Source organism: Phocoena phocoena, chromosome 18 (assembly GCF_963924675.1).
Source record: "Phocoena phocoena chromosome 18, mPhoPho1.1, whole genome shotgun sequence".
NCBI classification, from domain to species: domain Eukaryota; kingdom Metazoa; phylum Chordata; class Mammalia; order Artiodactyla; family Phocoenidae; genus Phocoena; species Phocoena phocoena.
The window spans coordinates 23,321,129-23,345,137 of NC_089236.1; the positions used below are offsets into that span (position 1 = coordinate 23,321,129).

Sequence of the window (24,009 nt, forward strand, 5' to 3'; positions counted from 1 at the left end):
GTAACAGAATATGAAAACAAGAAGAAAATGAAGTAGAAGATAAAAATGATTAGTGGAGAGGAAGTGGCTGACATGGGCAATGTTAAAGGACCAAAGAAAGAAGAAACGAAAGGGAGGTAGTTTAGTCGTTTAAATACGGCATGCGTGACACAGATGGAGACCCCCCCTCATCATATCTGTGCGAGATGCATCCAAGTATCCTTTGGTTAATTGGAAAAAAGACTAGCTGGGAGGAAAGGAAAAATTAAAGTAGCCTGGATGCAGAAAGACAGAGTCCCTGCTTTTCTCTCATGCTAGGAGAATAGCCAAGGACTGTTTTCTCATCCATCAGTGGTGAGAGAGAGAAGCAGGGGTGCCTGGGCATTTGCCAAAGAGAAACGCCTCAGAGGACCTAGCGACTGGTCTGGGGAGAGTGTGCACGCAGGAAGGGCCTCCTCTCCTCCACTGAGAGGCTGGTCCAAGCGCCCTTGGTCAAGGGTGATTAGTTCCCACAGAGCACGGAGATATAGCTCAGCCTCTCCTGGGTGCAGGCCACAACCCTGCTGTAGCCGAGCTTTCCCCAGAAATATGGCTGCAAAGAAAAGTAATACACAACCACGTGTAGTAGGTCAGAAAAATGTGTTTTGGAGACACTGCCTGGAGGATTTGTGAAAGCAGTCACAGTATCATCACGGAAAGGCAGTAACCCGCATTCAGAGAGGAGCAGGGAGATAGATGAATGAAATGCGAGAAGGCAAGGCAGATGGCAGAGAACCCTGGAAGGCTGTGTTGGATGGTAAAGGCTGGAGAAGAGTAGGTCCTTTCAATAACAGAGAAGCCGTTAGAAAAGGCTGAGAGAAAGCAGGCGTCAAAAAACAATGAAAGAAACACAAGCCTGGAAAAAGGTTATGAAGAAGTGGGGATCTGGTCTCTAAAGGCTAGTGAAGAGGTTCCAGAACTTCGGTGTACATTAGAATGACTCGAGAAACTTGCTGAAATGTCCAACCTCAGGCCCCCATTTCAGAAACTCAGATTCAGAGGGTCTGGGGTGGGTCTGGGAATTCTCACATATGAGATACCATGGCGGGACAGGTTGAGGCTGCGTGTGGACAAACTTTGAGGACAGCTGGAGTGAGGGTGGAGCACGGTCCCCCGGAGAGGTGTGCCGTCTGTGAGGGGGGAACACGGCCAGGGAGGGGGCACTGTTCCTGAAGACCCGTGTCATTCTGTGATGTATCCTGGTCTAAGTCGGATGGCCCTAAAAAAGACTCTCTGAAGCTTTCAGAGAGAAAAAACTGTACCTGCATCTTGGAAATCGGAATGGGGACTGCAAGTGAAAAAGAAAACTGAAGGGTAAGCAAAAACAAAACAAACAAAAAAAAAACGAGAGTTGGGAGGAAGTGCCCTTCTGGATGTGTCTACCGCCGCGACCCGAGTCGTCGGGCCCTTAGCAACCCAGCCTCCCCTCCTCCCTGCACCCATCTTGCCCTGTCTCCTGGGCACTGGCTCCTTCTGGAGTCGGCAGGGTCCTTTGGGAAAGCGGTCCTCACCGTGGGACGGCCCCACCCCACTCCTTGCAGCTTTTCACAGTGTAAGCCTGACTTCAAGGCCCAGCCCCGCCCCGCCCCGCCTTCTTCAGAAAGGAGCCTCACCCACCCCCAGCTTTCTTTTCCCAGTCTCTTCCTCGGTCTGACCACCACGGCTCGTGGTGGGGAGAGGAGGGAAGCGGCCTCCGCACGTTCATACCTGTATCGTTTTCCCCATCGCTGGGCGTGGAGCCCCCGAAGTCAGGCGGGTGTGCTTGCCTAGAGCAGGCTCTGAGCCAACGTTTGCGGGACTCACTGCAGCTGTGCTTCCCTGAGGACTCTCAGGGCATCCCTCACCCAGCAGAGCATCCTGCAACCTTTTAAATGGCAGACACCCTGCTGTTGGAAGAAGCGAGCATGCCTCTTTCCTTCACTTACTTTCCTCCAAGGACAATGAGAGAGTTGGGGGAGGTATTAGATATAATAACATCAATGGAAAAGCGGTAAGGCGTGAATGCGGTGAATTCTTAGCAGCGTCAGTGGCCCAGAGGCACCGCACGGTCACGGCCACCGGTGCAGACCGCTTCCTGAGGAGGAGCTCTGTGGACAGGGCGACAGAGGATTTTCTTTTCCTGAGTCACCTGCTGCCGGTTGTGCCCGCAGACGCGCATTTAAGCCATTATAATAACGAGATCCAGCTTACCTGCACTCTCGAAATTACCCTTATTCCACTGGCCTCACACAAAGATGGAAATAGACCCTGCATTGTGCTTCTGGTGAGCTCTCCCTAATCATAGCTAATGCGCAGACTATAATACACACTACAAATAGAAAATGTTATGTCAGTGCTAAGTTGTAATAATAATAATCCTGCAAAACCGTAGCTGAAGGAATTTCCGCCAGCAGTTGGAGGAAGATCGCTGCTTCAGTGGCGATACAGGTGTTGCTGGAAAACAGATTGATTATAGTTCATCCGGACCACGATAGGCTGTCTAGCAAGAGACTGCAGCAGGCGTCTCTGATGCTCTCCAGCTCTGTGCCTGGACGCTGGGGGCACCGACATGACAGCATTCCAAGGACCCCGTGCTTTGTCTGGTCACCTGAGGGTCATCTGATGTTTGTCCTGGGCCTTCCTGAGCCTATTCAGACCCTGGGGAATCTGTGGAAGAGGGTTTTCACTGCCTTTACTCCAGCTGAAGGCACAGGACACCTAGAAAAGCAGAACATAGAGGAGTTGGGTGGGATAGGCACTGGAACACTGGTCCTTTGGGACTCCTGAGACCAGGCAGAGTCCTTGGACACGGCTCTCTTCATAGAGCCTTTTATAAAAAAATTTTATTGAAATATAATTGATTTACAATGTTGTGTTAGTTTCAGTTGTACAGCAAAGTGAATCAGTTATAATATATATATATCCATTCTTTTTTATAGACTCTTTTCCACTATAGGTTATTATAAGATGTTGAATATAGTTCCCTGTGCTATACAGTAGGTCTTTGTTGGTTATCTATTTTATATATAGTAGTGTGTATATTTTAATCCTAAACTCCTAATTTATTCCTCTCCCTTTACCCTTTTGTAACCATAAGTTTTCTATGTCTGTGAGTCTACTTCTGTTTTGTCAGTAAGTTCATTTGTATCATTTTTTTAGATTCCACGTATAAGTGATATATGATATTTGTCTTTCTCTGTCTGACTTACTTCATGTAGTATGAGAATCTCTAGGTCCACCCATGTCGCCGCAAACGGGCAATATTTCTTGTTTATGGCTGAGTAATATTCCATTGTATATATGTGCCACATCTTCTTTATCCATTCATCTGTTGATGGACACTTAAGTTGCTTCCATGTCTTAGCTGTTGTGAATAGTGTTGCTGTAAACATTGGGTACATGTATCTTTTCAAATTAGAGTTTTCTCCAGAAGAACAGAGCCGAAGGAATCAGGCTCCCTCACTTCAGACTATACTACGAAGCTGCAGTCATCAAAACAGTATGGACTGGCACAGCAACAGACATCTAGATCAATGGAATAGGATTTAAACAGGATAGAAAGCCCAGAAATAAACCCACGCACTTATGGTCAATTCATGGAGCCTTAATAACCGGCCGAGGCCCAGGAGCTCAGTGGTCGGTGGTCTCAGTGAAGCCATTTCAGAGGAGGGGGACACAGCATAGAAGGCGGGATCCCTGAGCGGATCAAGTCAGGCCTCAAGGCTCCAGGAGCCTGAGTTTAACTTCTGTATGGCTCATCCCCAGACTCCTCCTGCAGAAGATCTATGTGTGTTCGTTTTAAAATGGGCTTATCCTCTCTGCCTCCGTAGTGGAGCCCTTCTCCTGCAGAACAGTCCCCAAAAAGACCCAGCAAGGGAATGTTTGCCTCTGTTAGGAGCTGATCAGGTCCCACAGCAGGGTCCCTGGTTTCCTTCGTGCTCGAGCTGCAGTGCTTACCTGCGAGGGGCCACCCCGGTGCCATCACGTCGGGGAGTGTAGGTTCTGGAGTCCCCCTTGCGGAGGATAAACCCTGCACCTCCAGCCACCTGTGCAAACCTCCACACCTCTCAAACTCAGTCCCATCACTTGGAAAATAAAAATAATAGTTGTATTTACTATGTCATGTTTTTGTGAAGGTGAAAGGAGATTGTGCAAACATTGCCTGGCACACAAAATTGTTAGCTATTACTACCACTGTTACTATTCCTATGACTACAGCTACTCCTGCTGCTACTGCTACTGTTATTGGGGGAAAACAGGGAAGGAAAACAGCAGTGACTGTACCTTTTGCCCAGATTTCCCCCTCCCTCCGTAAGGAGGTGGCTGGGGCATGGAGACAGGGCTGGGACGGGACTGCCTTCACAGGTGCAGCACATGGGGCTGAGGCTCATTCAGAAGGTCGAGGAATGGAAGCAGAATGCCAAGCTGAGCCTGTGGTGCCGTCAGACGTATTTGTTCAAACAAGCCAGTTGTAGCTCCAGTTCAGAAGCCGGGGGATAGAAGCGGCCGTGGCCTGAGCTGCCGCTCACCAAGTGTGGTCTCGGCCCTGGCAGCATCAGCACCACTCGGAGCTTGGAGGAATGCAGATTCTTAGGCTGCGTCCCAGACATACCCCATTGGAAACTGGGGAAGGGGCCCAGAGATACGTGTTTAGCACACCCACCAGGAATTTCTGATTCAAGCCAATATTTGGGAAACTCTGGGTTAGAGTAAGGCCAGCTGTTTTACAAATAAGTTCCAAATCTTCAAGTGTCTTTACCAAAGAAAAAAAGTTCATTTCTTGGGCACACTAGAGTCCAAAGCAGATATTCTTGGTCTGTGGGCACCTTTCCTCCAAATGATGACTCAGAGACCCGGGCCGACTCCGGCAGCAGGAAGATAACAAGGGATTGAGCAGAAGGCACACCTCACGCCCCCCTCACGCTGCATCGGTGAGAACCAGTCAGATGGCAGCCCCTGGGCCAGTCACCTCTCAGGAACAAGCTTCACTAAACAGAGAGAAGCACGACACAATGTGCCGTCTGTGCCGCAGCAGCGCCACTGGGCCCCCCACCCCAGGCACCCTGCCGGAGGAAGAGCAGAATGCAGGAAGGCAGATGGAGCCTGGGGACGGTCCCTAGGTGCCCAGGCCATGGGGGCTGGAAGGCGCGCTGATGTGGTGGCCGTGTCTTCCAGGTCTCAGACGCATCCAGTCGTCCTGGGTTCTGGACCTTTCAGCACACGTGCCTTTCTGGGCAGCAGCCGATGGAAACCTTGAAAAAGACATTCTTTGCGCGTAGGGAGGAAATGCGCAGCTGGGCAGCGTCCTCCCAGCATCTCAGGAGGACATCTGGCAAAGTGGAGGGGGGACCCCCCCCCCAACGACACCAAGACAAACAGTTTTCGAGAAATCCAGATATTGTTAGAAACAGTATGTTAAAGTGTTTGATTATTTAGTTGCATCTTGCCTGAGCATGGAAGAGACATTAACATACTGTCAGCTTACAGGGACGTAACCCAAAATAGCTTACACATTTTCATATAGGGCTAATTATTTTTCTGAGGCTGGCTCAGGGTGCTAAGCGAGAGATTTCAAGGCTTTCAGCAGAGTATTTACTTAAAGAAGGTAAGCATGCCATTATCTGTTCCCAGGGAAACACCGTAAGTAATGGAAGAGACAGAGGAGGAGGTCACTCTGACCATGATTAATACAAAGACTAATGGTTTATATAGGATCTAGTCAAGGGTGCAGCAAGGTGCCGTAATGCCTTTAAGCCTCTTCTTCAGCAGTACAATTTAATCTTTGGATCAATTTATATACACTTTGGTCATTTTAGTAGCCTAGTGCTAAGTTCTGAAATGGAATTTAATCTTGTTTAGCAGAGTTTTTTCAGCGTTGTCGTTTTGGTTTTGATCCAATCAGAAAATCCCTGTAACAGAATTTTCCTAAGGTCCTGAGCAAGTATAAACTGATGCCCGCACTGGCCTTGCCCTCGTGGAGGCCACAGCTCTCCTCACATGGCTTCACTATGAATAGCTGATTGGTGAATGAATGAATGATAATCCAGAGGCATCCCTGGATTCAGCAGTGCCTTTAAAATCACCAAAGGAAAATTCAGTTGTGTTCAGAATAGTTTACATTTAAAGTGCCTTCACTGTATCCTTTTTAAAAAATTTTATTGAAAATCGGTAATCCACGTGTTAGCTAAATATTCTATTTATTGGAACACAGTGCAGTCCCCAGGGATTCCTACAAAAAGATGCATACCGTTGTTTATTTTTAATCCTTCTTGTTTGAACAGTGGATTCGTTGTGCTGTCTCTCAGGGGTCAGTTTTATCACAGAAGCTTGATTATACGTTGTTCGAAACTGTTTACTTTGATACAGTGTCCTAGAAAGAATGATAGAGAGAAATGAAAGGGTGGTCCTTTTAAGTTTCTGAATTTTGAGTACACTGAGAAATGATGTTAAGTTAGAAATTATTAGGATTTTGTTTCCTTTAGAGCTCTGGTCCAAGAAACTAATCTAGCTTCTTCCAGGAAGCTTCATCTGAGGGGTGGATGATGCTGAATACTGTTTACAGACGGGTGACCACAAGTTAAGTGGAGTCAATACATAATTTCTCACCCTTTAGAAGAAAACCACTTTGCTGCCACATGAGTAACCAACATTTCCTTTGCAACTATCAAGCTTGAAATTATTTAATAAGGAATGTAAATCAGTTATATGCCCCAATTATAAAAACGTTGATGGGATTGGCTATGGTATTGATTTGGGGGCGGGGGATGGGGGGGATGGAGTTACAGCTGCTGGGGTTTTTTAACCTTTTTTTATATGATGATATCCCATTCATATTCCAGAAATGCAAATGACACTGCATCCTACTCGGTAGGAACAGTGGTCAGTCGGCTTAAGCCAAGAATAAGAAATGTCAGCAGTGCCATCCCACAGGCTTATGAGAGAAGCCCTAAAATAACGGATGGTGCACTTCCCTCTATGTATTTCTGTTCAGAAAATGTACTGAAACGTTGCTGTCACATGCTTTATAGCTGCTTGCATTTGGCTACACAGATTCCAGCGTATCTTGCGGACCATGCAATGCATCTGGAAAATGTGATTTCCATCCCTGCACACTAACCGATTTCTTCACAAACACCTGCTATCAGATATGACAATAAAAATGCCACTCTGAATTGAGAAAGGGCCAGATAGAGCTTCCTAAGGAAATGACTTAAGTGTCTTTGAATGCTACTCAATGTCGTAATGTGCTTCTGTAGCGCCAACACTTTTCCCATCATTTGCATTTTCTGTAATTTTGCCCTGTTACAACATCCCTCTCTTAAATGATGCCTCATAACCATTTCCTTAGGGGTTGGTAAACTGAACTGTCAGGAGTTGGTACCTCAGGGTGTGGACAAGATCTGAAGTTGGGCTGTGCAGTGTTGAAAAAGCACTAGCTCATACTCCTGGGTATACCCTGGGTCGTTTCCCATTGTTTTTTTTTTTTTTTTTTTCGGTACGCGGGCCTCTCACTGTTGTGGCCTCTCCCGTTGCGGAGCACAGGCTCCGGATGCGCAGGCTCAGCGGCCATGGCTCACGGGCCCAGCCGCTCCACGGCATGTGGGATCTTCCCGGACCCGGGCACGAACCCGTGTCCCCTGCATCGGCAGGCGGACTCTCAACCACTGCGCCACCAGGGAAGCCCCATTTCCGATTTTATGTCCCTGAAAACTGTAAAATTGGCAGTTCCTCTGTTTTGCACACACATATACACCAAATAAAATTTCCTTTATTCAGCCTCCAGTTCATTCCACGCACCATTGCCAGACCAATCTTCCTAAATCACCGATCGCATCACGTCCTTCTGCCGCCTGGGCACCTTCAGTGGATCTCAGTTGGCCTCCCCATTTGACCCTACCTCTCCAGCCTGACTTCTGAACCTCCATCCTCTCTCATCACCCGGTGTGGCTCAGCTTTCTCTCAGCTGCTTCCAGACAGACTCTTGCCTTTTGGTCAAGCTTCTCTGCTTCCTGCCCCAAATATTCTATATTCAGTTCTCATCTCTGGGCTTTGCTTCTGCTCTTGCCCCTGAGTGAGGTGCCCTTCCCCAGTTCTTGGGCTTTCACCCTTCAAAGCCCTCTTTTTTTTTTTTAAGTTATTAATTTATTTATTTTTGCTGTGTTGCGTCTTCATTTCTGTGCAAGGGCTTTCTCTAGTTGTGGCAAGCGGGGGCCACTCTTCATCGCGGTGCGCGGGCCTCTCACTGTCACGGCCTCTCTTGTTGCGGAGCACAGGCTCCAGACGCGCAGGCTCAGTAGTTGTGGCGCACGGGCCCAGTTGCTCCGTGGCATTGTGGGATCCTCCCAGACCAGGGCTCGAACCCGTGTCCCCTGCATTAGCAGGCAGATTCTCAACCACTGTGCCACCAGGGAAGCCCAAAAGCCCTCTTTTATTAATCCAGTCTGCCTTTTCCTTTCTCTTCTCTGAATTCCTGTAGGATGGATTCTCTTGCAATAAACCTTGACACTAAATTAGTCACTTGTTTATTTAGCCAGCCAACATTTATTGAGTGCCTGCTATATGCCAGGCATCAGGCTCTTCTCTCTTGCTTTGAGTGTGTTCCTTTCAAACGTGTTGGTTTCTATTATATTTCAAGCTCCTTGAGAGAAGAGACATACTCTGTCTCTCTGTCTTGTGATCCAAGATGCCCAGACAGGCTCGGGCATGGAGTACATATGCAGTAACTGCTTGTCGACTAATTGATCCCTGATGGTTTGAGGTAGGGAATTTTCTGGTTAATTGCATGTTCTATTCGATTAGTATTTCAGTGTGTACTATACATAATCATTTTGCAAAGTAGAATACCATAAAACACTCAACTATAAAACTACTGTTAACATAATTTGATGGTTGATATTTAAGGAGAGAACTCACTGGGGTTTCAGGGCACCTCCGTACAGATCTGTCACCATTGCACGGTAATGTGTGGGTGGAACATCTGAGGGGCTGACCTGGATTTGGCTCTAGGATTGGTATCGGATATGGTGTGGGGTGCGGAAATGATCCTGGACCGAGAACCTGCTGGACAGGGACTCCATGCCATGCCCTTACCAACCGGAAGTTACTTCTTTAAAGAAGCTTCTGATAAGAAGCTTTTAAAATATCTACACTTTTCTCTTGCTTACAAAAGTAGAGAATGGATTTTCTGAAGGAGGGGGGAAGAAAGCATGGGAAACTGGTGAGAAAGTAGAGGGGGAGCATTTGGAGTTCTTTTCAAACAGTCTGGTATGAAGTAAACTCATCTGGCTGGCAGAATATCCCAGTGACAGGGAGCAGAGACTCTGGAGCCCCATCTGGGTTTGAAGGCTGTTGACGCTACTCTCTTTGTGGGATCAGACAGGTTCTCTAACTTCCCTGAGCCTCATTTTTCTCATCTCTAGAGAGGGGGTGGGTAAGAGCAGCACCCACATCAGAGGCTTGATGGGGGGATGATGTGAGTTAGTCCACGGTCCCGTGTCTATCGTACAGAGAGTACTTCGGAAGCTATTGTGATTATTGCAGAGACCACCAAGCAGTAAGCTGGAAACTAGGGAAGGGAGTCGCCATCCTCAATTTTGTTTTGAACCATTCACTCTGTTCTATTCCATTTCGGTTGTTTTTGGAGCCTTGAGATGCGTAAGACCCTGAGTTAAGTGTCTCGGTTTCTCAGTCAGGTGGAGATGTGAGTGAGCTCTGAATCTGCACATAGAGAATTTCAGGTTTCAGGAAGGAGTATTAGGGTAGGAATCTGTTGGTGAAACAGATGGAATCAGGTCAGCATTCTGATAGGAGTCAGAGGGAACTAACTAGCTAACTAACTGACTCATGCAGTCAGTCTGACCCGGCAGTAGAGCAGGAAGGAACAGTGTGTGTGTGGATCAATCCCCAGCTCCCCTGGGCGGCTGCGGCTGCGTGCCTCCATTGGGGGGCCGCTGATAATTTGAAAGAAAGTGGCCCTCCAAGGAGCTAAGCCGTCCTGCCTTCCTGCCTTCCTGCCGAAAGGGAAAGGGCAGCCACGAGGTAGATAACGATGATTCCCTGGAGTTCTGGGCACTCATCACCTAGCAACACGAATCAGCTTCTGAGAGGGAGCCTGGGATCGGGGAAGAGATCAAGAGACAAGAATTTGGAAGGAGTCAATCCTGTGCCCACAATCGTACATAAGACAGGACAAATAGAATAGCGAAAAATTCCCAAAGAAGCAATGCTCACCAGCTGCAAAATAAAGCACCCCAGGGTAGCTCATTTGGGTTTGGTACAAACGTGAAGAATCCGGTTTAGAATCCCTTTCGTACTGAAGGCTGTCCATCTAAGCGAGAAGGTCACTCACTTGAACTCATTCTGTTTGCCCCTCAGCCCTGGCCGCCCAGGCCTACGCGCTCAAAGAAGAGAACGACAGCCTCCGGTGGCAGCTGGACGCCTACAGGAACGAAGTGGAGCTGCTGAAGCAGGAGAAAGAGCAGCTGTTTCGAACGGAAGAAAACCTGACCAAGGACCAGCAGGTGCAGTTCCTGCAGCAGACCATGCAAGGCATGCAACAGGTACCTGCGCCCGCATTGGTGTCTTTGTTCTCTAGAGAAAGGGACGTGCGTATGCAGTGGCGGCTGTTTGCTGGGAAAGGTGGAGGAGAAAAAAGAACAGCAGCAAAGCTTAGTGGCTAGGTCAGGAAAGTGCCGATGACCGTGGAAGGGGAGGGTCAGGGGAGAAGCCACACTAAAGAAATAGGTTGAAGCGCTACACCCTCGAAGTGGGAAGCAAAGGAAGAGAAGCTAGGAGTTTGCAAGCTCCGTACATAAAATTTAGCCTCATGGCAAAAGGTCAGAAAATCCTTGCCAGTTGTGACACCAGTGTTCTGTAATCTTAGAACTTCTCAACTTAAAAGCAGGCAGACTGATTTCTACAGAAGCGTGGCGAGTTTGTTTTTGAGATAGATGAATACGTAAACTGTATTATTTCCATTTCTCATCTTGGATGATACTTAGGATGTAGACCGGTTCTCTGAACACACTGTGTATTTCAGAAATGTTTGTTGATGGGGTGGATGAAGCACTAAAATTTGGGGCGATAGGTAACTTCAGAAACAGGCCAGCATCTCTGCTTTTGTTAAAGATCGACAGGCTTCATCCTGGCACACTCACGTTAAAGCTGGGTCTTTCCAGCTCATGTAAGAAAGAGATAGAAGCTGTGGGCTTTGGAGGAAGCGGAAGGAACGTGGACTGTGGGAAATGAGGGCTTGAGGGGGTGGGAAAAGACTGGGCACTGACAGCAGAGGGCAGAATCAAAGAGTCATAGCTGGGTTTATATCTGAAAACATTGACTGATACGTGATACTCTTAAGGTGTGTGAATTATCTTAGAATAATATAGCCTGAATTATCATCACACATGGTTATTTGTATTACTCCTCTGAGTATATAAATCTAACCACTCTTTTCTGGAAAAAAAAGATTGTTCTCTATAAACAAGGAAAATATAAGCAAGGTGATGGGCAATTGTATAGTGAGTAGGATAATTTTTTCGAATTCCCCCACCGATATTGACTGCTCTCTAAGAGCAGGAGCCTGAATTGCCTACAAAAGTGTCACGATGATTAGAGGTAACTGCTGCGGCTAAAACCTCCGCCAAGCAGGGAAAAAATAATTGAGAGGAAGGGATGTAAGAAAGCGTGGATCGGGATACAAACAAGTTAATGACCAAGTCACAGAAATTCTGTCTTAAACATCTCCTGCCATTTAAAAGCCATTTTGGCGTCTTGGCTTTGAGTCCTAACTCGCTGATGCTCACAGTGTGTGTTAGACAAATCAGCGAGATTCAGAGGTCAGACCCAGCCAGGAAAGTGTCATTACAGGCGGGGCTCAGGCCCCCCGCACTTGGAAATCGGTGTTAACAGCTGCCGCCGGGAGCTCCCGGGGCTTGTCCATCTGTCCGCACGTTGGGGGTGAGTGGCGCCCTTGCCAGGAGGAGGAGCGTCCGCCGTCTCTCATACCTTATGCGTCGGGCCCTCTTTTCCTCCAGGAAAGATGACTCTGGTTGCATGAAAAGTCGATATAAACTTTTAAGCTGTATATATAAGTCCATGCCACTCTCTCACTTCGTCCCAGCTGACCCTCCCCCTCCCCATGTCCTCAAGTCCATTCTCAACGTCTGCGTCTTTATACTACCAAATGTAAAATAGATAGCTAGTGGGAAGCAGCTGCATAGCACAGGGAGACCAGCTCGGTGCTTTGTGACCGCCTGGAGGGGTGGGATAGGGAGGGTGGGAGGGAGACGCAAGAGTGAGGGGATATGGGGACATATGTATACGTATAGCTGATTCACTTTGTTATACAGCAGAAACTAACACAACATTGTAAAGCAATTATACTCCAATAAAGATGTTATATAAAAAAAAAAAAAACCTTTAAGCTGGTTGAAGATTCAAATCTGAAAGAAGTCAGGAGGCGAGGGTGAGCTAGCCAATCAGAAAGAAGCATGCGGGGTGTCAGCGCCCCGCCCCGGTCCACACTGGAGCCCCGCTGTGCATCCCCACGGAGCTCCAGCCCCTTAAAGGAGCAGTTCCGTTCTCGCGGCTTCTCATACATTTGCAGAATCTCCTTGTCCGTAGGAAATGTACTTTACTGTGTTTGCTTTGTTTTGGGGGGAATTTTGTTTGGGAGTTTGTTTTGGTTTGTTCTGGTTTGGTTTAAACCACAGAAAGTTCTGGACCTAGAAGTGCAAGAGCAGGGTGCTGGTAGGGTTGGTCCCTCTGTGGGCGGCGAGGGAGAGTCTGCTCCGGACTTTCCCCTTTCCTCCTCAGGTTTGCTGGCGAGCTTTGTCCTTCCTTGGCTTGTAGATGCATCACCCTGCTTTCTGCCTTCGTCTTCAGATGGCCTTCTCCCCGCGTGTGTGCCTGTGTCCCAATTTCCCCTTTTTATAAGGTCACAATTTGTATAGGATTAAGGGGCCCACACTATTCCTGTATGACCTCGTCTTAACTAATGACATCTGCCGTGACCCTGTTTCCAAATAAGCTTGCATTCTGAAGTACAGGCTTTAGAACATCACCATATAAATTTGGGGGGACACAATTCAATATTTGTTGAATGGAGGAACGAATGGACAAAGGCACAGAGGCAAGAACTCGCCTGGTGCCTCCGGGGAGCTCTGGGTTGTTTAGGATTCTTGGATCATAAAGGGCAGGGCAGGGTGTGGGGAGAGGTGATGCCCTAGGAGTCCGTGTAGCACCTCCTTAGCACGCGGAAAGCACTAGTGCAAAGGCAGCAGTTATGATTTCCATTTTCACTAGTTGTTAGCTGGATGCACGGCGATCACTGTGGCAACACATCTTTAATATAGTTTTTAAATATATGTGCTCATTTAAGAGTCATCTTTCTACCTTACCTGCTTTGAGTGAATCCCCACAACTTGCCAGTTTGAGCCCCACTGCAAAGAGTTCTCCTGACTGTAAAACCCACCCTCAATCTGCCCTCTGTCCACTTTATAAATCAGAAAAGCATCGTCTCCCAGGCAAGTCAACAGAGAGAGGAGAGGGCTGGTCTCTCATATGTCATTGTTTTAGCAATCCATATAGGGGAAATTATTTCTGCAACAAACAAGAATATAAACAGTCTTAACAGCCTTAAGACAAGCATAAAATTTTTAGAGTTGCCTTCATGTTTAGCCAAAAAGTTTCTAACCTTTCTTCTTTTCATCCCTGAAGGGTATGTTCACTGACTTCCCATGGTTTCTCATGAGTTCATGGAGGAAACTTTAAGGGCAGGGTTCTGAAAAATGAAAGAGCCTCGGGTGACTTTGTCTGGTTGTTTCTTAGTCTCCCCTTGCCTTGCATGTGAGTCACAATTTAATGTTAGAGGTTTCACACAAAAGGAAATGATAGCTTGTATCCATGGTAACATGGTAGCCTTAACCTGATCTGAAGCTGGCAACAGAGTTAACCTGTCTCTGCCACAGGGAGAGTCAGGTTGCAGGCTTTCGTTTATATCTTTAGGTATCCAAGAAAAGCATATCCATATTTGAAATTCTTATTTACCTTCAGGTTACCACACTGAATTATTTTCTTAGGTCGATCGAGGTAAAATTTACACACAAAAAAAATACTCTTGTGAGGGTTCTGGGAGTTTTGACAAATTCATACAGTCATGTAACCATCGCTACCACAATCAATATATAAAATAATTCCATCACCGCCCCCCAAAGTTCCCTTATGCCCCTTTTTAGTCCACCCCACTCCCAGCAACCACTGATTTGTTTTCTACCCTCATGGTTCTGCCTTTTCAGGAAAGTCATATAAGTGGAATCGTACGGCGTACAACCTCTTGAGCCTGGCTTCTGTCAGTCAGCATAATGAATTAGGGATTCATCTGTGTTTCTGTATGTGTCTGTTGTTCGTTCTTTTTATGCTGAATGGCATTCCACGGTAAGGAAGGGCCATGCTTTGTTTATCTAGTCACCAGTTAATGGACATTTGGGTGGTTTCCTGTTTGAGGCCAATATGAATGAATCTGCTATAAACATTCACTTACAGACTCTTTGTTTGGACATAATTTTTCATCTCACTTGGGTAAATACCTAGGAGTAGGATTGCTGGGTCATATGGTAAGTGTGTTTGACATTTTAAGAAAATGCTAAACTGTTTTCCAAAGTGTCTGTCCCATTGTGCTTTCCCGAGGGTTTACATGAGAGCTACAATTGTTCTGTGTCCTTATCAGCCAGCACTTGGAATGGCCAGTTGGTTTGTTTTATTTTACTCTGTCTTTTTTAGCCACTATAATACGCGTATATTAGTATCTCGTTACGGTTTTAACCACACCTGAATTTAAACAGGATCTGTATTTTTATTCACGAGGATAAGTCAGTATGTCATATTTCTAAATAACCAACTTAAAAATCAGAATTCTTTTTGAAGCCATGTGTAAATCATATTGATAGGACTGGTAAATATTTAGATGATAAGAGGATACCATTATAAGCTGCTGGTTATAAAACTGTGAGTGACTAATGATTATGTCAGAAGGGTCCCTCATACGTACTTCCAGCTGATGCTGTTTAATGCTGTTAGCAAATGTCATCTGAAGACCAGCTGTCTTAGGCCAGTAGACCATTAGCCCACGTAGAACTCTCTAACGCTCTTGGCTTGCCATTATTAAAGACCAGGGCTAGTCCGCTGTCTTGACAATTTTCAGCAGGGGAGACCAGGAAAAAAAATTGGGGGAAAGAGGACTATTACGACCAACACCATTTTAGAAATTAAGTAATTGTTTTTTTTCCCTTATGCTCAAAGAGGAGTAGATGTGGGATTCTCTGTATATGTATTACAAAAGCTAGTCTAGACTAATTTTACAGAAGAGGACAGAGAAATACAATAATGTTACTTTCTTAAAATACAAAGTAACCCCAGCTAGTTTTACCAGAAGTTGGTCAAGGATTGGCCTTTGGGATATATATTAAGAAATAAATGAAAGTGTGTTGAAATGAGAACATCAGTGAGTGCATCTATCTGACCACTTAAGGGAAGTTAAGCATCTCTTGTGAAATCTCCTTTAAACGATGCAGTTGCTTAGTAAGTACATTTTTAGAGATAGTGAAAAGTTTGTGTTCGATTCCCCTCCTGATGTCGTATGTAATGAAGTGTCACGTGTACATGTCAAAGCCAGGATCGTTATTATGGCAGCAGGAGTCATATCAAGGATTGCGATGATGATGGCTGTGCTGGGGATGGTGACTGTGGTAGGGGTGCTGGCTCTGCTGGCGGTGGGGGTGGTTTTGATCATCAGAAAACTTTAGGGGAAGACAGGTAAAATGAACTTACCCAAGACAACTTTAGATAATTTCTTCTTAATTTCTGAAAAAAAAGCATGTCCCTTAAAAATTTTGAAAATCCTAGAAAGGCCAGCAGCCCACTGCTCCCAGTGGCCTTCACAGGTGATGCTACAAAGAACTGGGGCGCGGGCTTCCCTGGTGGCGCAGTGGTTGAGAGTCCGCCTGCCGATGCAGGGGACGCGGGTTCGTGCCCCGGTCCGGAAAGATCCCGCATGCCGCGGAGCAGCTGGGCCCATGAGCCACGGCCGCTGAGCTTGCGCGTCCGGAGCCTGTGCTCCGCAACGGGAGAGGCCACAACAGTGAGAGGCCCGCGTACCGCAAACAAAAAAACAGAACTTGGGCGAGGTGCTGCAGACAGATAACACGGATAAATGCAACAGGGGTCTCCATTCTCTTGATAACTGTTCACTTGTCATTTCTGTTTTCATTTTCTTTCTGAAATGCCCAGCAGTCATATAAGGGACCTACGAGGCTGATGCTCTGTGCCCATTGTCCTTTTTCTCATATTATCTGTTTAAACTTTATCTTTTATCCTTTCCACTGAAGCTTCTATTTGATAATTGTGTTATTTTATATGCAAATGTTATTTCTGTTCTTTGTCTACTATCTTTTCACACAGTCTTATTTTTTGGTTGCAGTATCTTCTCAAATCTTTTTGAGAATACTAATCAGAATTTTTTAATTCTTATTGTTCCTGAATCATTTCTATTTATTCCAGGACTGGTTGTTTGGTTTCTGTGTCTGCGTCAGTCTCTTTCATGCTCCAGGTTCCTTCTCACGTGAGGTAATGCGTGGTAGCCTGTTTGTATCGGGGATGAAGGGCTGGGGTCACTTTTCTAGGACTCCGTGTGGCTTACTGATGGCTGAGTCCAGGTCACCTCCACAGCTGAGTCTTTCTCCTGCCCGGTGGCTCACTGACTGGCAGACTTCATTTTGAGGAGATTTGGGAATTCCACAAAGGCCAGGGTCTGTCCTACACTAAGAACTCCATGGAATTCCCTTCCCATTCGCTCTGCTCTCTTAAGTTTAATCACTGACAGACATTTTAATTGCCTGTGGAGGAAGGAAAAAGCAAAAGCAAACACACATGGACCAGGTCTGACATTTTGAACAAGGACCTGTTTCAGGGGCTTTTAGCTTAATCCAGTTGTTGAATGAATCCTTGGTTAGCATGGTGCCCGGGGAGGGGGTGGGGGAAGAATATTACATGTTTTTCCGGCTTTCCAGAAACAAGGGAAGGGAAGAACAGTGAGCACATATTCTGAGTGTCTAAGAGGCAGGAACATAGAGACTTAAGGCAGAATATTTTGGAATATAGGCGCTTCAGAGTAAAGAAGCAGATCCACAAATTAGAGGGGTTTAAGGGAGGAGAAAAGGAAGGTAAGTAGTCTGGAAAAGGTGACAGGAAGAGGCTGCAGTATGTAATAACAAGAGAGAAGTTAGATTTTTAAGTGGGTTTTTTTGTTTTGGTTTGGGTTTGGGTTTTTTTTGCGGTACGCGGGCCTCTCGCTGTTGTGGCCTCTCCCGTTGCAGGGCACAGGCTCCGGACGCGCAGGCTCAGCGGCCATGGCTCACAGGCCCAGCCGCTCCGCGGCATGTGGGATCTTCCCGGATCGGGGCACAAACCCGTGTCCCCTGCATCGGCAGGCAGACTCTCAACCACTGCACCACCAGGGAAGCCCTAAGTGGGTTCTTTAAAAATTTGACACAGGGGGCTTCCCTGGTGGCGCAATGGTTGAGAATCCACCTGCCAGTGCAGGGGACATGGGTTTGAGCCCTGGTCTGGGAATATCCCACATGCAGTGGAGCAACTAAGCCCGTGCGCCTAGAGCCTGCGCTCTAGAGCCCGCAAGCCACAGCTACTGAGCCCACGTGCCACAGCTGCTGAAGCCCACGCGCCTAGAGCCCGTGCTCCGCAACAAGAGAAGCCATGGCAATGAGAAGCCCACGCACCGCAATGAAGAGTAGCCCCCGCTCTCCGCAACCAGAGAAAGCCCGCGCGCAGCAACAAAGACGCAACTCAGCCAAAAATAAATAAATAAATAAATGTATAAAAAAAAAGTTCAAAAAATAATATGTATGCATAAAGACATATTCACACACATATCTGGAATTTTTACGAGCTGTGGCTGCAGAGACATGATCCATGTTTACTTTATTTTATTTCAACTTACCCAGATGAAGTTTCTTTCTTTCTGAATAGAAAACAACTCACAAGGCATTTCCCACATTCATGTTAAAAGCCTTTGATATTTTGCTAGAATCAGAACAATCATAGAAACATGTACATCTCTCAGATGTGGCTTTACATAGGTTCCAGGGCAGGATATCAGGGTTCACAGCGCTGCTTAATTTGGGGTGTACCGTGGTTGTCCTTCCTTAACTACCCCAGAGTTTGTCATTTCCTTTTCTACCTGTTCTTCAACCAGTACCTTGGGATGATGCATTGTAATAGCAGCCTGCGTGATGGTGATGATAATATTTATAATTCAGTGCCCCTTCCCTCTGGCTGCTAAACGTCAGCTGTCTCGGTGGCAGCATGTGCATTTTCTGACATTTGCAGATCACGCTCCCTGGCACTTCTCAGAATGTCTGTACCCACTGCAGTGTGAGACTCTTGAAGGGATGGTTGGGGACATTTGGAACGAGAAATAGTAACCGGTGCTCCGGTTCTTGGCTCAGGGCTTCACATTGCAAAGCCCAACCCGTTTGAAATGATCGCACCTGACATCTGCTTAGGGGCTTAGGAGTTACTAAGGCACATTCCCATTTGACTCCAGACAAGATACAGAGGACTAAAAGTGAAGCTCACGGAGAGGAAACCGCCCTGAGTTTTCAGCAGTTTCAAACAAGGGAGGACCATGGGCATCTTGCCGTTTTCACTGGACAGAGAGAGACCTTCAGATAAGGAAGGAGATACTCTGCCTTCGTGGACGTGAGCGGCACCGAGCTTCTGCCCAAGAAAATGAAAACACCAAAGCAGTAGGAGGAGGGAGAGGGTTTCCAGCTTGGCTGTTTTCTGCACAACCGTGTACAAATCAGCCTATCTGAACCTCAGGTTCTGCATCTGGAGAATGGACCCTGCCAGCCTCGGTCAGCGTTTGTGGCCGTAAAATGAGGTCACCTATGTGAACGCATTTGGAAAAACTGTTCTGCAAAGGCAAACTGCAATCGCCACATTCCTGGGGCCAACGTGAAGACATGTAGAGGTTTAAGAGAAGGCTCAGGACTTGCAGAGTAAGTCTGGACAAATCCAGAGCTGAGCTTCCTGACCCTGGGGTGGCCGGTGCTGTTGCCTCTCCGCCCCTTACAGCTGGAGGACCTGCTCGCCCCAGTTTACTCTCAAAAACAACTTCTTTACTCCACTCCGTGCTCACATCTCAGGAGTATGAGCTTATCCCGGCTTCTCAGGTAGAACTCGAGACCCAGAGATGAAGGGTGACTTGCCCAGGGTCCAGCATGGTCGCGGTAGAGTCAGATTTCCAACCCAGGCCTGCCTGACCACGGCCCCTGCATTCCCTCTGTCACCCCGTAACTCCCCACAGTGGACCAGGTGGAGAAGTGGGGCTTCAGGGCCACAGTGACCAGGGGAGCAGGACATGGGGAAGCTCTACCCTTCCGGCGCTCCTTGCTTGCGAGAAATATTTTTGGCAAAAACCCGTTGCCTCTTTTCTGACTCTGTCACAGCCCTTAATGTGGTTTTTACGTTAGCAGAGTAAGAGCTAGCAAGAAGAAAGGAACACACACGTGGCTTTTATTTATTAAATTTGAACTGTGAAAAGAAGTCTCTTCACTTCTGGGACGAGAAAGAGAAGCCCTAATAAAGTTTACTTCTGGGAGGCTTCAGCCCACCATTAGAGCTCCTGCTCTGCCCGTAATTAACTTGATCATCAAATGCATCCTAATTAGTAATCGTCTCTTCTGAAAGCAGTGAGGTTAGCAGATGGACGCATGTGGGAGCCAGGGGTAGAAATAATGGCATTGCCCTGCAGACCATTAAAATCGCTTGGCTTCTACCTTTTTTCGCTTTCCCCAGTGTCTGCAGTAGGAAATATGGACCCTTGGGGGATTTGCAGCCATTCCCAGGATAAAGGAACTTGGCTTTTCCCCGCACACTGTCAGCCATAGTTGGTGGATGACCTTTGAATGACCCTCCCCTCCACCACCTCTTTTAGAAATTGCCTCCAGGCCAAGAGTACCAGCTTTATAGTGAAATGGATCTTTTCTTGAATGCAGCAAATCAAAATGGGCTTTGGCCGCAGACACGTACTGTTTGGCCATTGTAGTATCTCCCTCCAGCCACGGACACTAAAATGAATCCTTGTGTTCTGGCCTTGACTCCATTTCTCTATAGTCTAACCATGCAAAGAAGCAGCCTCATCCACGCTGAAACCCTGAACCCGGATGCACACATGGCCGCCTGTGTATAGCAGGTGTCACGCTCCCAGCCAGACTGATGTAATTATCCATCATCTCCAGTTGGGCTGCGGTTGCGAGGGAGTCGTGCTCCGGGGCTTTCTCCGTGCAGCTGGTTAGGAGAGGAAACATGAGGATTAGGAAAAGCAGCCCATTTCCTTCTCATCAGAAATGAAGGCTGTGAAGAGAAAACAGGGAGAAGTGTAGGGGGGGTGGTGAAAGAATATAACATGGAAACAAAGAGGAAGGAGAAGAATGACTCAGAGGGAGAAGAATCCTCTTTATCTGAGTAAGAGAATAAACAGAGGCCGAGAAGCGTAGGTGGGAGCTGCAGTTTTTCTGGGTCCAGGTTTGTCGTTATGGTTTTTGTTTTATTTTTCTTCATACAAAAGAGTATATGCTCAATGCAAAAAAACTTGGAAACCTAAAAGAAGCACATAAAAGGAAACACATCATTCAGAGTGTCACTACCCAGATATAACTATGGTTAACATTTACATATATTCTTTCAGTCTCCTTCTCTCTTTGCACATAAACATGTAGTGTTATCAGTTTTAAAGATCAACCAATGGGCTAGCCAGACATAGTCAGTTAACGTTTCTGGACTTGTAACCAAAGAGTGGAATTGGGAATTCAGTACCAGGATGTTAGATGGTTAGTTAAAGACTAAGTTTTCTCCTCTCTGTTTAACAAAGCACCCTGAATAGTCATCAAGGGAAGCTTAAACAAATGTATTGCCCAATCTGGTGCTCACTTTATAGACCACCCACTTCACTCAGTTGATCACTGAAAAGACCCTGCCTCATGAAGTTCTTAACTTGATGCGACTCCCTCAGTTTGGTAATTACCTCTCCAGCTTCGGTGCTTTCTGTTTCATCTTTGTATCTCGCTCTCGCGCTCGCTCTCTCTCTGTCTCTCTCTCTCTCTCTCACACGCACACACACACACACACACACACACACACACACACACACTAAGTAAATGGCCACAACAGCTTTATTTTCTGGAAGTAATTGGGGAAGATAAAAAAGGAGAAAGTATATTTGAACTCTGGTTATAGGTTTCCAAGGAAGGGGCATTACAAATGGTGCTTATAAATGAAAGATGAGCAAAATGACACTCCACACCTTTATTATCACCTTTTTCTTCTTTCGTTTGTTTTGTAGTTTATTGTAGTTACATTTGTAATTTATTCTGCTGTCCCCCATGCATACACATTCCACTTTTTATGTCCTCCACCACACCACCACTTTAATTTATTTTAAGCCGGGTATCGCTCAGGTATTCCGGTCAGAAGGCTTTCATTGGCAAGCACCGGTACTCTCATTCACGGTATTAGAGAAATATGTTTTCGCCCATGATTTACATTTTATCCTAACTCATTTCCTGAACCAGTGCATTACACATTTTTCAATCATTTAAATACAGAGTGGCACTCGGCAATTTTGTCCTTCACTAATTCTCTGTGCATCTTGTTTTCTTTTCTCCTGGGTTTATATTTCTTCCCTAGTGGTTTGTATTTCTTCAGTGCTACTCACAATTTATTTCAGGAAGATCTTGGTAATGACCTAACTGTAAAGTCCATAAAAAAGCTGTTGTGCTGAGTTTCTTTTTACAATATAATTTCCCCAGGTACTCCTTCTATTTATCATTTAGGGAGAAGGAGAAAAGAGGTGTTTGTGATGTAGTTTCACCGCTCGGCATCGGGTAACATGAGCTCACGTAGATTTCTGAGAGTTGCCAGGTCACTTAAGGAGCACTCCAAGGTCTGACCTTTCCCTCATGGGTCCTTGGGTCTTAGTTGATGGGTCTGGTCTTTTCAGTCTGCTTTTCTGCCCAGCTGGTGATTGATGTGCTCAATTTTAAGTCCACGATTTGCTGGACATTTCTCACGGTCCACCCACAGTATAAAAAGCAAGGTAGAATGTGATGATAATGGGAATTCTGCTTTACGTATAAAATTTGGACTGGAGATGGGCTCAATTTCACCACTATTTTTACCTCAAGAGAACTGCAGAATACAGACTGCTGAAGCTAGGAGGGGCATTGGTGAGCCCCCTAGACCAGCCCACTTATTTCCTGATTTTAATCAAATAGAGTTTAAGTCACTGAGCTAAGCCGTATCCCCCCCACCCCCGCAACCTCCCTTCTCACCTCCGCTGCTCATGGCTCCTGATTCCTGGTCCTTGGCTCCTTACTGGGCCTCCACATGCTTGCATTCTGAGACTCTTTTCCTTTTACATTCATTTATATCGATCTCCTAGCCCCCTGAAAACTGAGGTGAGACACAGGGGCTATGATTTCCCCCCAGCATGTTAAATAACTGTTAGTTTCTTTTTTCTTCTGATATTGGAGTAGAGACTAATTCTGGCACCTAAGGCCAGTCTTTCATGGCTAATTTAGTCATTTATAGCCAACAGCTCTCTGAATAAACAGATGAAGAAAAGAACAAATTGTTGAGTCGCCACACGTTTTATTCTCAGCTATTGAAAACTGTAAACCATCTTCCCTCATTCTTTTTTTATTTTTAAGAATTGACTGATTGATTGATTAATTGATTGGCTACGTTGGGTCTTCGTTGCTGCGCTCGGGCCTTCTCCAGTTGCTGTGAGCGGGGGCCACTCTGTTGCGGCGCGCGGGCTTCTCATTGCCGTGGCTTCTCTTGTTGCGGAGCACGGGCTGTAGAGCCCAGGCTCAGTAGTTGTGACTCACGGGCTTAGTTGCTCCGCGGCATGTGGGATCTTCCTGGACCAGGGCTCGAACCCATGTTCCCTGCATTGGCAGGCGGATTCTTAACCACTGCGCCACCAGGGAAGCCCCAACTTCCCTCATTCATAATCTCTGCTGCTCTTCCTACTCATGCCTGAATACATAATAATCTCATCTCATTGATTGAATAGAGCCAGATTTCTGACAAATCTTTGTTGGAGTGTAAGGATTGATGGAGCCCTTCTGTCTTTAGGGGTCGTGAATGCCCTCTGCTGGTATTAGATGCTAAGGAGCTTATTAGTCACTGATGTCATCTGGTGTGGCCCCAGGGCTATGAAAGAATGACTACAACCTTGGGAAATAAGCTGTTGTGTTTTTACTTACGCTGAGTGTGTGTACGTGCAGTCACAAATGTTTCTGTTCAATGTTTTCTGCTATCCAAATGCTTTAAGAGCCTTGCATCCTGGGAGTTGACATTTTTATCACGTTTATCAAGGAACCAAGGCTTAGAAAGAGTAGTAAGAAGACTCCAAACCAGGCAATAGAGTACTTAAAATTTCTTCCTGATTGTTTTTCCTAATCTTTTGAAAGTGAGATTACATCACACGTTGATACTTGAAGGACAGTGGCAACATGCCAAGCCTACTTTGAATGAAAGACCCTAGAAGATGTCAGGGGGTGAGGACATTTTCCTAAGCAGCTCTGCCATTCCCTTCTTCTTGCTGTTCCTGCCGATGTTTGCAGTTGATGAAGCATTTACATAGCACTCAGCTCCTGCACTCTTGATTGGCAGGACCTGTACAGAAAACTGTACTTTTCAAATAGATGTGGGACATTTACAAAAATTAATCCCATACTAGACCTTAAGGCAAGTCTCAACAAATTTCAAAGGGGTGATAATATTTTCTGATCACAATAAAATTGTTAGAAATCAATGTCAGAAAAGGTAACTAAAATAAATTCTATATACTTAGAAATTTTAAAACACACATCTAAATCCACAGGTCTAAAAAGAAATCAGAGTTTTAATTTTAAAATAGTTGGAAGTAGT

The 24,009-nt window shown here is 46.2% G+C and overlaps 1 protein-coding gene across 2 annotated transcripts in view; it reads left to right on the forward strand.

The window, feature by feature from the left end:
* Positions 1-24,009, forward strand: part of ENOX1 (ecto-NOX disulfide-thiol exchanger 1) — a 214,126-nt gene that overhangs the window by 109,104 nt on the left and 81,013 nt on the right. For both annotated transcript variants that reach the window (XM_065895901.1, XM_065895902.1), the window contains one exon: positions 10,372-10,556. In XM_065895901.1, coding sequence (XP_065751973.1) covers positions 10,372-10,556 — 185 coding nt within the window. The remainder of the gene's footprint in view (positions 1-10,371; positions 10,557-24,009) is intronic.